The following is a 14,114-nucleotide window of genomic DNA, read 5'->3' as shown; positions in this document are numbered from 1 at the left end:
GAGTTGTAGATACCGCAACCCCCATCGATTTGTTCAACGCATGCTGTTTACTACCTAGGTACCTAATGTAATAGCTATCCGAGAGAACGTGACCCGAACTTTTGATAATTTCTCTTTCGCCACTCGAGCCTGTCGATAAGATAAAGACACGTTCTATAATTATACCCAACCTAGGCTATTATCGATAGCAAATAGCTCCGAATTGACAAAAAAGTAAAGAAGATATTCTATACTTGTAGGTACCTACCTTAGGTTAGGTACCTCTTAGCAACTATAAAGTTCCCTCAAATAAACCCGTCACAGCTAAACTTTTTCGTTTGCTTAATTAAAGTTCTATATTAATCGTAATCTCTCGGCTTGTGCCACTCCTAAATAGCTTTCTTAGAACCATGGGTGAAAAAAGTTCCTATTTATATTAAATCCCACAGAAAATTAGCACTCCACCATCACGAAAGAGAGATTTTAAGCGTTGCCGGCACGGGTTTGGGGCGTATAAAGTTCACCCAGCAGACTCAATGCGTGAGCTAGACAGCTGTATGCTAATAACGCGCTTATTCATTACATGAACGATAGGAAGATGCGAGACACAGATGCTTGAAGGCCCTAAGTCCGTTACGATCGCTTGGTTACTTCATATTGGCTTACCTTACCGGTGATAGCAAAATGTAATATCGCTGTGAAATTAAAGGAGGAAGCATGCTGCGATTGGCCTGAATTCCTAACTCGTTCCCTATAGAGATGACGGTAGGCTCGGGGTAGTTAGATACGGCCGCAACTCATAGTAAGCCGTCGCCGTCACTTGGATTTGGGGACGGGACGGGGGATAATGGAAAAGAAGAGATACGGGGAAGATAAATTCAAGGCAACATCTCCGTCGAAATCATGGAACGCGGCTCAAATCTACGGACGTGTGACGCGGTCGGTCCCGGTATAAGGCAACCGTGCTAATGCGGAGTGAACGACATATCATCCAATAACGGAGGGCCAAGATCCGGGTCACCAGAACAAACTTGCATAAGAGCACTGTAGTGCTCTGCATGCATTAGGTACCTCATATATGCTGAGCCGCATAGGCAAAATAGCCATTCGTAGACCTGTATGAGATGGTGTTTCCGCGAACTTTGTCGCCACAAAAGCCGATATTGTCCACTACGGGATCGTGTAGGACGAATCATAGTGAACTAAACTACTATTTTGCGCATCTCCTCGTATAGAAGGTGTTGCTGCCTCGTAAACCATGGCACCGTCTTGGTGAGAAGCGCTTTGTCAAGTTTTCCTCGTTCACAAGACGATGGGACGGTCTGGATATGACACTACATTTCTATGGGAAGCTGACGATTCCGAAACAACAAATTCGATCTGTTCCGCGGATACACCGCCAATTGAAGAAGAACACCCGTTATTCGAGTGGAAGAGCTCGTTCCTACAGGTGGTCATGGCAGCATATAAGGGCCCGTGGGGGCGTCAGCAGGATGAGAGCGCTGTAGCAATCGACAGCACTGAAACACCATTTGAACTAGGTGAACTTGAGCGTGACAATGACGGACCGCGTAAACGAAGCCGCTTATCGGACTATGCCCCGACGAATACTGGGGAAAAGCAGAGCCAGAGGAGTTTTACAAAACGACGAGCACAGGACCGTCGGCTGTGGCTAGCCTGCCCGTACGCCAAGAAAGATCCGGTCCGTTATAGGGACTGTTATAGATACTTTTTGGCTAGAGTTCGCGATGTTAAACAGCACGTCACACGATGTCACCGCAAGCCAATACATTGTCCAATTTGCAACGATACGTTCAAGGATGAAGACGAGCGGGATTTGCATATTGGATTAAGAAGCTGTACGCCTCGACCTTCTATCATAATGGAAGGCATCTCAGAGAAGCAGAAAAGGGAACTGAGCCAGAGGGTGTCATCTAAGATGCCGGAGGAGCAACAATGGTTTGCGGTCTTTGACATAATTTTCTCCCCACACCCGCGTCCAAGGACACCCTACCGTGATCGAGAGCTCTCCGACGATTTATGCGTTTTCCAGGATTTCATGACGGCCCGAGGGCCGGCTCTCTTAACCGAGTTTCTGGAAGCGAGAGGAGTCGTGACCTGGAATCTCCCTCGAGAAGAAAGGGATCTTGATACCTTTAAGAAGGAGGTGCTCGGAGAAGGGTTGCAACTTATCATCGATCAATGGACGAGCGATAATGCTAGGGCCCTCGAACCAGCTAGCGCTACTCATAGTCTCCGTTCATCACCAACGCTAGACTCGGGAATAGCGATGCAATCCAGCTCCCAGAGAGCAGCAAACAAACGGAGCAGGATCGATGATCCATTGGGAACCGACAGACACGATCTGCAAATCGAAACATGCCGAGACGAAGATTCATATGCGATAAATACCTTTAGTTGTGCGTCAAGTCTGCAAAATAGAGTTGATACATCCCTAGGTGGCGTTATGGAAGAACGCAACTCGCATTTTATCACAGATGAATCCACGGAGGTATTACCAAGAGGCGCAAAGGATTCTAGACAAGAATATATGCCAGAAACAGACCCTTCGACCATCTCACAACTGGACTATGTCACAACATTCTCTGCAGCAGATGAGGTTCCGGACATGCTTAACTTCGATATGGAATGGCCGCCATGAGTTCAATCAAAACCTAGTCTAGATTAGAAACTGGGTTTCTTGCCCCGAGGCTTGCGATTTACGTAGTTTCTCGATCAGCAAGATTGGGGTTGAACAAGGGACCTCCTCTGATAGGAAGTTGAGCCTAGCCTTGGCTATCAAGACCTTCCTTCAGAGGACCTACTTCAGAGGACCTAATCGGCATCTCGTGTAGGGTACATGGCTATGGATAAACGGGTAGCATCGACTACCAACAGAGAATATCGATGAAGTTGGCGTCGGCACATATTCGTACCGATTGAATTTTCTGCCGAGCTTCATATCTGGTCGATGGCAATATCGGCGAGAAATTAAGACAAGATATCTTCGCTTGCGGGAATGAAAGACTCAGCAACATGCTGCGAACATGAAAGCTTTGCGTCTACCTCTGGGGATATGAGGGAGAGTAAAATACGATGCGCGGGTCAGCGAGAAAACCTAACTCGCGCCCCAATGTACAATATATCATCCATTTATGCCAATCCCCACTACAGATCGGGAATTGCCAGCCAATAAAAATAGGGGTTGAAAACGATCGGCTTTAACAACCGTAGGAGGTAGCCACCTTTTTCTTTGGTTCTCAATACGAAACGAGTACAGATGAAACAATCATGCTCCAGCTAGGTAGGTACATAGTAGAAAGCTCGTGTTGCGGCTATGATAGTTAAATAAATAAAAAAATCCATGGTCTGGAACTTTTCAATTCCAACTTCATCAGCATTCGTTTTTTCTTTCTTTCCCTAACAAGATAAAAATGGCAAATTGCGTATGGCGGTACTGGCTACCTGTCTGTCTAGCTATTAATGGCGTCTTTGCTTCGTCGAATATTCCGCGCGCCACCTGGCCGAACGGACCTTTCCTTACTTCGGGCCGCTGGATTCATGATGCCGCCGGCTCCACCGTCACCTACGTCGGCGTGAATTGGCCGGGGTCGCTGGACACTATGATTCCTGAAGGTTTACAGTATCAATCCATTCAATCAATCGTTTCCAAGATCAAAAGCCTGGGCATGAACACTATCCGACTCACATATGCCACCGAGATGATAGATCAATATTATGATAATGGAGAGACCGATATAACAATCCAGAAAGCCTTGACCGACGTCTTGGGACAGGATAGTGGAAGGGTAGTGTACCATAAAATCATTACCAATAACCCATCTTTCAGTGAAAAAACCACGCGGTTACAGGTTAGCCATCAGTGACGAACGATCACGTCAAATTCCCGAGGCTAATAACGTGATCAAAGGTTTATGACGCTATTGCAGCTGAATGTGCAAAGCAGGAGATCTATGTCCATTTAGACAATCATATCTCAAAAGCAGGCTGGTGCTGCAGCCCCCTTGACGGGAACTCTTGGTGGGGTGATGAATTCTTCAACATCGACAACTGGACGCGAGGCTTATCTTTTATGGCAACACATGTCCGTGTATCTTCCTCCAAGGTCGTGATGAATTATTTCGCTGACATGAGCTAGGGGAAATCATGGCCAAGCCTCACGTCGATGTCTCTAAGGAACGAGCTTCGCATACCCCTGAATAACGTCACATTTGCCAGTAGTGCCTACAGTTGGGAACGCTGGTATACTTACGTTAAACAGGGCTCAAGCGCTATTCACAGAGCCAACGGAGACGTCTTGATATTCCTCTCGGGATTAAATTCGGATCAGGATCTAAGCCCTATAGTTAACGGAACAGCACTCACGCCTGGTTCAGCCACTTTCAACCAAGACGATTTCTCAGGCTTCGCGAACAAATTAGTCCTTGAGCTACATGCGTACGATAACATTTTTGGGTCCGGACCCAGCAATTGTACCGCTGTTGAAGCCAAATTATTTAACGCCGGCTTCAAGGCCTTAACAGACGAAGCTAAAAATCGGTTTCCGGTCGTCTTGACAGAGTTTGGTCTTCTGCAGAACAACGAAGCGAAGCAAGATCCTTATATATCATGCCTACTAGATTATGTGCCTTCGGCGAACGCCGGCTGGATGATCTGGGAAATAGGGGGGAGTTACTACATTCGTGAGGGGACTCAAGATCAGGATGAAAGCTGGTGAGTTTTGTAACCTCTCTACTTGGTCTAGATATATATAACATGATTTAGCATTGTTTTTTCAAGGTTCTGAGGCGCTGATTTGAAAATTAATCCATTAGGGGCCTATTGACACACGATTGGTCGGACTGGAGGTCCCCGGATTTTGCCAACAACGCCTTGGCGCCTGCAGCAAAGCGAACATTTACAATCGACCAGAACTCAGAAAATAACATTTCTCCGCATACCGCTAATGGCGGCGAAAAATCTCGAGGGACGAGAATGGCAGCCATGCGTGCTTCAGCTTTGTTCGATGTACCGCTGTGGCTCATCGTCGCAATACTTGTGGTGTCTGTATCTGTCTTGGAATAGAGGACCGGATGAATATGTGGTTTCGGCACTTAGATCTTAAATAAGAGCGAATTTCTGGATAGCACAACCGATTCCCAACGAATACTTACTATGCAATCTCATCGTTTGGAGCTGACATCTCTACTGTCTACGCATCAAATCCAGGCAAGCTCTAGGTACGTGATCGGGTGCTTCCCAACCGGCCCGCGTGAACTCTGACTGGTGTCTACCTTGGTGGTATGAAATAAAGATTTAAAAAAGTAAGATCTCAGGTTATAGTAACTAACGGAGATAAGCCCCACGAATCTTCCAATAAAATACCGGAGTATCCAACGGCTATAACCTATGAGGAATAGGTACTTACATATAGGTACCTAGGGGAGAGAAATCTTTAATACCTACCAGGTAGGTATGCATTTAACAGGTACCTAATAATTGCGACCGGATATTAGGTACCTAATGGTAACACTGCATGATAGGTACCTCCTACGGTTCCATTGGGCATTTGTTTTAGCGCGTACATGTGAAGAACTTACCTCGAGGCCCGCTCAAGCTGCATAAGGGTTCCTGCCGTGCCAGTTGAGTTGCGGTGATCCTTCTGTTTGGGTAGGTAAGCCACAACGGTCCTAACTTTAGGTACTAACTTAGGCGTTAATCAACCCCACTATCTTCATTCAACAACAACAAAAACCGAACTTTCTCGTCCGTCTTACATTTAAACCGAATCCACCCCGAAGTTCCTCACGCAAACCAACACTTGAGATGCGAACCTCAATAGAGAAATTAATACGAAGGAATCAAGTGCCTAACGAGGTAAGGAATAGAATTGGAAAATAAACTCAATCGAGCTTCGCATTTGGTCGACCAGTCGGGCCGGTGACGGTGACGGTGACGGACAGACAAATCAACCATCAACCAAAGTCGGTTACGTTATTAAATTAGGTACGGTTAGACACACGCTTGTTCGTTTCGCATAAAATTGAACTTAGTTGAAGCTATCATCATTGTCGTCGTCATCGTCGTCATCATCATCATCCTTTTCTATTCCCTTTCCATGCACGACTACCTTCCGAACCCGGCGCTGATTTACGAGGGACCGGCGCTCCCCCGTGCCCCGCTAATCCTGATTCACGACGGCGGCGGTACCAGCTTTAACTACCACCTACTTAACCAAATTGGCCGTCCGTTATGGGGTCTCGCAAACGCTAGGCTCCACGACGGTGGTTGGTGGGAAGGCGGCATTCCGCAGATGGCTGCCTATTATGTCGGGCTCCTTTCTAAAGCGATTCCCGAGGGCGGCGATATCCTCCTCGGAGGTACGTATGCACCTATTTACGAAATTGCAATATGACGATATATCGATATACCAATACGCCCATATGCTAACACAGACCTCAGGTTGGTCATTGGGGGGTCTCTTAACCCTCGAGATGGCACATCGAATCGCTGTGGCGAGGCGTGACGGTGGTACAGGAGCAAAGTTCCGGGTCAAAGGCATGGTCTTCATCGACAGCATCTGCCCAAACTTCTCACCGGAGATGCGGGCGCGCCTTCCTCGCGAACCCGTCATACTATCGGCTCAGGAGTCGGAGGCCATGAAGCTAAAAGACAAGGTCAACGTGAATATGACGCACGCTCGGATGATGGTGTCAGTTTGGGAACTGCCACGTTGGGAAGATGGTCTACAAGTACCACCAACCATCCTTTTACGAGCAAAGGAGTGGTTCAACCGAGACCCTTCCAAGAGCTTCGTAGACTTCGCGCGCGAGGATCGACTTCTAGGCTGGGCGAACTACAACGAGGAACACGGCAATTTCATGAAAGAAATCATAGATATAGAAGGTCACCACTTTTCCATCTTTGATTTTGATAACGTAAGTCCATGGCCAGCGTTTAAACCCCTACTTAGCTTTCTTCACAAACGAGGGCGTGTCAGATGAACTAATTTATTTCCTTCATAGCTTGACGACATCACGGCAAAGGTCCGCGCCGCAGCAGATCGGTTGGATCCACTCGGGTTCTGACTGGCGATTCCTAATAACACATCAGATTGCTGTTTATTATCCATTAAACATACACCGCAACTAAACGTCTGAATTTGATCTCAGAGGCCGGCGCTACGAGGGGATTCTTGCATGGAGGCATGTAGAACTTAAGAGTGTCGCCATTTTCTACCCGTACGCAGATACAGGTTTTGTTTGATAGACTACCTACATAGTAACGCATAGATAGAAGTATGATAGTGCCTACTTCTCATGTGCTCTTGACATATTTTGCTAGAGCCTCCTTGATGGTGGCATTACCTTGCTCAAATAGTATTGTTCGAGTAGCCTCAAAACCGCCCTCTTTGAGCCACCTAAAACTAGTTAGCAACATAGTACCGTGTATCTAAAGGACAATTTATATAAACTATGAAGTGAAAACATGAAATTTACGTACTCTTCTGCGTGTCCAATGGCAAACTGCTCGTCGCCTTTCCGCAGGCCCTCGTACATTCGCTCGATGTAAGGGCCCAGTGGCATACCTATCTCGTGGCCGTTTATCATGTCTGGTTGGTGTTTTGTGTCATGAAGCTCTGTTTGCACTGCAGGAGGGAACACTTCGACGAAGCGAATATTATATCCCGCGTCCTTAATCTGTTGTCGCACATTCACAACGAAGGAGTGAAGTGCTGCCTTGCTAGCGTTATAACCAGGCGTACGAGTCACTAAAGCGGTAAAGGTAAGTACCTAATCGTTGAGGAGACGAACTTATAAGCCACGTATGGGGGTTAAAATAAGTAAGAACATCACGTCAACTTACATGTCGGTACAAGCGCCAGTGAAGCGTTTACGAATACCAAATGCGCCTCGGTATCCCTGGAGACACGCTGCAAATGTGGCAGAAATGCCTTTACTAGGTGCACAAAAGACACATAGTTGGTATTGAATTCCTCGGTGAATATAGACAGGTCTACCGTTTCGGGCTTGGAGAAGTTGAAAGGACGTTGGATGCCAGCGTTGAGAACTACGCTGTCTATATCCGGATGCTGCTGCGTAACAGAGGAGACGAAAGACGGGATTTCGTGCAACTTAGCGATGTCAACCGCCACGCCGCCTGACCCAGGATGCTTCTCGACGAATGCGTCTAGGCGATCCTGGCGTCGGCCGGTTACGATGACGGAAGTTCCCTCGGCGTGCAATTTTGCAGCAAGGGCCTCGCCAATGCCGGACGTCGCGCCAACGACGAGGGTTTTCTTGTAGAGCGGGGCCATTATGACTAGGATGTGGGGAACGAGTATTTCCGTAATACAAGTTGATGTTATTCCATTAGGTATAAGCAGCTGTGTCACCTTGGTAACACAGCTTTTATGTGTTTCGTTTTGCCAACGATGACCTCTCTCGAGAATCGGGGATGCTACACTTCGCCTTCGGAGTATGGAGATAAAAGGGCCCCGCACTTGGACCACATCTCCTTAGTTTCCGAGTGCGACAAAACTTTGTCGTCGTCACGGCTTTATTGTATCTCCGTACGTGCCATTCGGCGCTCAACTCGACGACGTAACACCAAAATATCATGAGAATCAAATAGAAGTTGTAAGACGATCATGCCGAAGGCTATTTGAAACATCGAAGAGATCTACAGGGTGTGTTGAGCGAGCACTTGTGCCGGAACTTACCTACAGGTAGGTAATTGTTATTTTCATCCTTAAACTCCGATCGGTAGAATTCCTCTGGTCTACCTCGTGCTGTGCTCGAGGGATGAATGTATCAAGACATATTAAAGACGTATGCATATAGTCGAGAGCGCGCAATGGATTAGGAAAGAAGTTCAAGTAAAGGATAACTGTATCAACTGCCTAACCGAGTGATGAAATAGTAATATAATCGTGGGGGTGCCCGTTCGCTTTAACAGAAGCTGAAAGGGGCCTCATAACAGCCTGCGGTGAGTTGTACGGCAATTCATATGTCATTTTCAGCGTCCACCACCAAGCAGCCCGGGCACTGGCCATGTTGGGAATCTGATATGAGTCCTGTTAACCTACACTGGCCGTGTTTAAATTCACCCAAGTCTTCGTAGATCCGGATAGCCCCCCCTCTTTTGCCCCCCCTCTTTTATCCCCTCCTCTCACTAAGGGCAGCCTTTTGCAGTCCATAGATACCTTAGGTATTGACAAGATTATGGCCTTTTCGCATACATAGTAGGTAGGTAGTCAACACTATACTTCGCTTAGTCTTACAAGTTGGACTCCCGTTTGAAGCACGCAATCGCGTAGTCTGCATGGGTGATGTGTTTTCATTCTATTGGAAACTCGTCAACCTTGGAATACTTACCTAAGGGCGGTTGAGGGGGCGGAACCATGGAAGATGGAAGGAATTAATACGAAGGTCCGGGCCAAAAGTCTTGCACATCGTAGCTTAGGTAAGCTACCCACTTAGGTATGTGTCAATAAAAAAGGCTATACGGTGTCAGATCTACCAATAGTAGCTAACTCCCCTGTAGCTATAATGGTAAGCTCCCTAAAGTTTAGCGTACAAGCCACTATCCGCCCCCAAAACTAGTGCTAAGCCAATATAGTGCTATTATAATTGTGTACGTTATGTTCCCGCGACTAAAAGCTTGGCATGTGCAAGACTTTTGGCCTTCGTACATGCAATTTATATAGCATGAACCTTCGATACTTTTGATAAATATTCATATGTATTACTGCGTAAGGAAAATGGGGGGGGGGGGGGGGGTTGGGTTCAAGATGTTGCTGATCTGTCGAGGAACATAACCCCTTTTGCAGAGAAATGTTTGAGTCCCACCATTCTTCACAAAATTAAAAAGAATCACGGCCTCTGACGTCACAGCCCCTGGTTATTTGTCTATTCATGTATCAGCATGGTTTCGTAGGGCTGAGACTTTCCTTTGAGATGCGACCCGATAGGCGTCAGTATCGCGACTTTGATATCTAAAGATTGAGGCGTCGGTCGCACTACGAAGCAGAAAATGGATAGTTGTTAGTAACTTGCTAGCTGTGTTTGTTGTGTCCCTCGAACGACGATCCAAGTAAGCGAAGTTCTTACCGCCAATTGCCCAATCACGGCCCATTCCTAACAAGAACCATTTTTCCAGCCTTGTGCTTTGTTTAGGTCAAAGTTCTCTGATTGGAGGATTATAATCTTGTGAAATAGGGGTTGGGAGGTAGCGAGAGGTTGAGAGCGATATGTAGTGAGGGTGATCGGCGATGATAAGCCGGCCGATCATGTCGCAGCTCCACCCCTTCTGTTTCCATATGCTGTGCATCACTGACCGTTGGGTATTCGGATTTTCCGACCTGTGGATCGGACCGTTTGATGTGCAACCACCATAAGCCAATGAGCTACCTAGGTAGATTTAACTTGTCCACGGCGAAGTCGAGCGCCTAGGGCTCGCACCGCGAGGCGTTTACCGCGGCCGGCGCGGCGTCGAGCTCGTCTAACTTAGTCAGGTACACTATCATAGAGAATACGGTAAGCTCTCGCAAAAGTATCTGCGATACCAGGTATGCATATGGTTTTGAGAAAAGAGACACGGCGATAAGCTACCTAGGTCTAGGTAGGTATGCGGTTGGCCTCGAACCGGTTCATCGGGGCCAGAAAGGCGTCAAAAAAGGGGGCGCATTCTCACACTATCACCTCAAAATACCTCTCACTAAATTTGAGATATGTAAAATCCAAACCAATACTATTATATAGGACTTGAAGTTTATAATATTATTTTTGTTTATTTTATTACTATTGGAAATGCGTAAAAAACTGTGGTTGAAAGATAATGGTGCTTGTACTTAACGAATTGGTAGTAGGTACGCCAGCATTTGACGACTTTCTGCGGAGCCAAGTCAACGAAGGCTAGGCGACCCGGTATTCTCTTAATAAGAGGGTCTGGTTTGTTTGAATACCGGAATCTTCCATCCTAATGACCGCATTGGACATACTGAGGGGACGGGCGATCGCAATATGTTCGTGTGGGTTGTACATCCTTTACCCAGTCAGTTCCGACACTCCCTATCGAGCATATATATCGTCTTCTCGTAGCCCTCCTTGACCAACTATCTTCATACAGCTTCCAACGTATTCTATTCTCACTCCTATCCTGCCTCTTCGTGTAGGTAGAAACCAGCCTAATGTAAGTTTGGTAATGCGGTTTGTTTCTCTTACTATTGCTAACTGAGATTCCTAGTTCCTTTTACTTGGACCAGGTAGTCCCGGAAGCCCAATATCCAACCCAGTTTCCTGTCATTGTGCAGTTGTAGCATCATGAAGAACTTTGGCGCAATCGTATTCCTCTTAGCTTCGGCCGGCTCTCTCGTGACGAGTACGCCAGCATTCAGAAATGAGAGCCGAGTTGTTTCGGCTGACTGTATGTTTTATATTCTGATTTTCATATCCACCTATTGAGAAACACTTACTAACTCACCATGCAGCCGCTCATATCGCAGCGCGAGCACTAGAGCTTGGTATGATGACTTTTATGACATATAGCGCAAGCCGTGTTTAACAATATGTAGTGCCTCGAGTTAGAGTTGGAAGTAGGTCAAACGAGACGGAGACTCCAGCCAGGTTTTTAGGTACGTATAACCGCAGCTTGTCTAGTATTAGGAGACATCTATGCTAAGCCGGAATAATAGGGATCCCCAGGAGCGCGAATTCCACGGACGAAACTGCGGTTGGCTCTCTTGGTATGTATCCGCGATATAGCTTTGAATATCTGAGATAAATTTCAGTAACTAACTAATGCGGGTTTGAATAGTCACACGTAGGAATGGAAACTTCTCTGAAGTTGCAACCGAGAAACTGTCCGCCGGTAAGTTAAACTTGAATCTGAAGGTTTCATCGAAGCGGATATTAACATAGCTTAACTCACAGCTCCACACTTAAGACGAGGAAAATTCGGATTTCGCTCTGCGTCGAACGAGACCGATGCTTAGATACTAGATGAAGCAAAGATACTAGGCAATCTGTGGGCTGGGGGAAGACAATGTAGGAGGAATATCATCGAGGACACCGCTCGACTTGGACTGGTTTTCAGGATAGATTTTACCACAGGTTGGATTATATTAATATAGCTAGTGTTATACGGTTAGGTTCTCGGTGTTCCTCTCAAGTTGCTATGCAGGTTCGCAGATGTGGTATTGACAGACATCGAAGCACTAGAAATTAAATTACGCTATCGAGTCCGAACCATAGTGGACGTGAGGTTAGGTTAGTAGGTACCTATATAAAAGCTATGAGGCAGTTAGGACCCGTAGTGAACCTATTCCCGCGTCAAAGACCATTAATTCAGCTACAATAAAGCCTTAACAATGAGATGTAGAAGAATATGAGCCGAGTAGACAATGTACATTGTTGTCACCATGCTCCCTATATAGTCGACAGAGGGGGGGACTTTAGCTTCTAACTAAGTTGATATCATAATTGCCCTCTCTTCAAATAGATTAAAGGCGTTACGGCATGTAGGAAGGCTGAAATGGTGCTAGCTAATAAGGGCATGCGGCATGGAGGATGAAAAAGCTTCTAGTCGGGCCCAATCAGATGTCGGCTCCTACTCGGTTGGGTTGCCATTCGGAAGTACCCTGATGATCCTTTCGACACGGGAATAGGGAACCTATAACGTCATCTCTTTACATATAAGTCTGAATACCGTCAAGAACCATATAAAGTAGACCCGTCGTACGACGTGTCTGAGAAAGAAAGCGAGGGGATGGATTAAAAACTGAGTCAGGAGGATTAAACAACCAATGTTTGCCTAGGTAGGTACCTAGCATGTTTTGATATACAACTGGATCTTTTCTTCTCCTTCGTCATAAGAGCAAATATATACATTTAAAAACCGTGTCGTAATGCCGAATCCAAAGGCCTTCGCACGATCAGAATATTTCTATGATGGTGCCGCTTGGCGACACAGCCGGAAGACCGACCACAAGGTTTATCGTTAAACTCCTCGGTGCTTCATAGCAATACTTAAAAACCCCACCTGCAAAGTTGGTATATTCAAATACAAAACAACTCCTAGTTAGCTCGTGACACCATGTACACCAGCATAATATGATTTCATCTATCATTCGCTTCCCGATGAGCGTCTCATCGTTCGTTCACCGTACCTCGCTCACGTCGACGACATCTGGTTTCCAGTCCCTAGAGCTGCGCTTCGATGAGGAGCCAAATCCCGGCATTGTTGAGAATCGGTTTAATCGCTTCTTCTGCGCTGGCGTCTGCGGATCGGTGTTGTAACGGCTTCTCGGCTCTTCGACAACAGCACTATGACGTCTACTGGGCTCTTCGACTGGAGACGAAGCGGCGGTGGAAGAGCTATTGGTAGATGATCCGGTAGTGTTCGGGGTCTGGTATATGTATTCGCCATCAACGTAGATGGCGTTGCTGATGAAAGCCGAGCGACGATGGCGGTTGCGCGTGTACCGCTTCTCGAGCCGAAATAGCTCAAGCTTAGCTTGGATCTTTTCGATCAAACTCGGCATCGTGACGATTTTGGATTTCCAACTACTTCGCCTTTTAAGCAAGTTCCGATATCTCAAACTGTGGCTTCGTTGACCTTTCTTTTTGCCTTCCAATTCCGGGTATTACGACTAATCCAGTGAGGAGCTAGTGGCGCGGCTCAAAGGTCCTTGGATGATTCACTTGATGTCTATAGTGCTCTAATAATTACAGTCGTGAGTTGTTTGGTATTAAAGGGCGTGAATATGGTAACGATCGATTTGTTCTTCCGGCCAATCCGGGTATTACTCGTTATAAACGAACGAAAGGGAACAGTCCTGTGTTCACCATGTATGTGGTTGGTTTATGTATGACTAGTGAAGGAATGGGAATTGGGGGTTGGGAAAGAAAGAGAAAGTCCAAAAAAGAGAAAAAAAAGAGGCCAGCAAATTAAAGACGATTTAGGATAAGTTAGGAAGACTATTGACAGGGGAAAGAGAGTTTGTGAAGAAATGAGCCAACAGGGTCAGGAACGTTATTAGAAACGAGAGTCGAAGATAGCCGAGATGGGAAGGGGAGGTTTAGCTGGGAATCCACCTAGGCTAGCTAAAGAAGTGTACCTTGGGGCTAAAGTGT

General features: G+C 46.5%; 6 protein-coding genes across 6 annotated transcripts; 4 read left to right on the top strand and 2 right to left on the bottom strand.

The window, feature by feature from the left end:
- Nucleotides 1-638: 638 nt before the first annotated feature.
- F4812DRAFT_440437 (uncharacterized protein) lies at nt 639-3,249 on the top strand. Its single transcript, XM_047935151.1, has one exon. It carries the CDS (start codon nt 1,292-1,294, stop codon nt 2,639-2,641), a length of 1,350 nt encoding a protein of 449 aa, XP_047787128.1. The 5' UTR covers nt 639-1,291; the 3' UTR covers nt 2,642-3,249.
- Nucleotides 3,239-5,607, top strand: F4812DRAFT_139738 (glycoside hydrolase family 5 protein). Its single transcript, XM_047929619.1, has 6 exons — nt 3,239-3,851; nt 3,911-4,084; nt 4,139-4,713; nt 4,815-5,280; nt 5,340-5,448; nt 5,523-5,607. Exons 1-4 carry the CDS (start codon nt 3,414-3,416, stop codon nt 5,062-5,064), a joined length of 1,437 nt encoding a protein of 478 aa, XP_047787127.1. The 5' UTR covers nt 3,239-3,413; the 3' UTR covers nt 5,065-5,280; nt 5,340-5,448; nt 5,523-5,607.
- A 490-nt stretch (nt 5,608-6,097) lies between these two features.
- On the top strand, nt 6,098-7,067 carry F4812DRAFT_462136 (alpha/beta-hydrolase; the record flags this gene model as incomplete). Its single annotated transcript, XM_047937989.1, has 3 exons — nt 6,098-6,359; nt 6,442-6,917; nt 7,005-7,067. 3 exons carry the CDS (start codon nt 6,098-6,100, stop codon nt 7,065-7,067), a joined length of 801 nt encoding a protein of 266 aa, XP_047787126.1.
- Nucleotides 7,068-7,296: 229 nt separating this feature from the next.
- F4812DRAFT_462135 (putative short-chain dehydrogenase/oxidoreductase) lies at nt 7,297-8,296 on the bottom strand (the record flags this gene model as incomplete). The annotated part of the gene is made up of 3 exons (XM_047937988.1): nt 7,297-7,399; nt 7,483-7,750; nt 7,846-8,296. 3 exons carry the CDS (start codon nt 8,294-8,296, stop codon nt 7,297-7,299), a joined length of 822 nt encoding a protein of 273 aa, XP_047787125.1.
- Nucleotides 8,297-10,783: 2,487 nt separating this feature from the next.
- On the top strand, nt 10,784-12,268 carry F4812DRAFT_139612 (uncharacterized protein). Its single transcript, XM_047929618.1, has 7 exons — nt 10,784-11,172; nt 11,227-11,406; nt 11,471-11,503; nt 11,555-11,614; nt 11,675-11,725; nt 11,797-11,850; nt 11,913-12,268. The coding sequence occupies exons 2-7, from the start codon at nt 11,304-11,306 to the stop codon at nt 11,972-11,974; spliced, it is 363 nt and encodes a 120-aa protein (XP_047787124.1). The 5' UTR covers nt 10,784-11,172; nt 11,227-11,303; the 3' UTR covers nt 11,975-12,268.
- An 870-nt stretch (nt 12,269-13,138) lies between these two features.
- On the bottom strand, nt 13,139-13,522 carry F4812DRAFT_462133 (uncharacterized protein; the record flags this gene model as incomplete). The annotated part of the gene is made up of 1 exon (XM_047937987.1): nt 13,139-13,522. The coding sequence occupies one exon, from the start codon at nt 13,520-13,522 to the stop codon at nt 13,139-13,141; it is 384 nt and encodes a 127-aa protein (XP_047787123.1).
- Nucleotides 13,523-14,114: the final 592 nt, after the last annotated feature.

This window comes from Daldinia caldariorum, assembly GCF_022478825.1.
Source record: "Daldinia caldariorum strain CBS 122874 unplaced genomic scaffold F4812scaffold_17, whole genome shotgun sequence".
Classification (NCBI taxonomy): domain Eukaryota; kingdom Fungi; phylum Ascomycota; class Sordariomycetes; order Xylariales; family Hypoxylaceae; genus Daldinia; species Daldinia caldariorum.
Note: the sequence above shows the minus strand (reverse complement) of the source record. Positions and strands in the feature narration are given on the sequence as shown.

Bases quoted from the DNA above. Each gene is read 5' to 3' on its own strand.
- F4812DRAFT_139738 (XM_047929619.1), top strand. From the start codon at position 3,414: ATGGCAAATTGCGTATGGCGGTACTGGCTACCTGTCTGTCTAGCTATT. The intron at 3,852-3,910 runs GTTAGCCATCAG...ACGTGATCAAAG, and splicing joins AAAAAACCACGCGGTTACAG to GTTTATGACGCTATTGCAGC. The intron at 4,714-4,814 runs GTGAGTTTTGTA...TTAATCCATTAG, and splicing joins CAAGATCAGGATGAAAGCTG to GGGCCTATTGACACACGATT.
- F4812DRAFT_440437 (XM_047935151.1), top strand. From the start codon at position 1,292: ATGGGACGGTCTGGATATGACACTACATTTCTATGGGAAGCTGACGAT.
- F4812DRAFT_139612 (XM_047929618.1), top strand. From the start codon at position 11,304: ATGAAGAACTTTGGCGCAATCGTATTCCTCTTAGCTTCGGCCGGCTCT. The intron at 11,407-11,470 runs GTATGTTTTATA...CTCACCATGCAG, and splicing joins CCGAGTTGTTTCGGCTGACT to CCGCTCATATCGCAGCGCGA. The intron at 11,504-11,554 runs GTATGATGACTT...AACAATATGTAG, and splicing joins AGCGCGAGCACTAGAGCTTG to TGCCTCGAGTTAGAGTTGGA.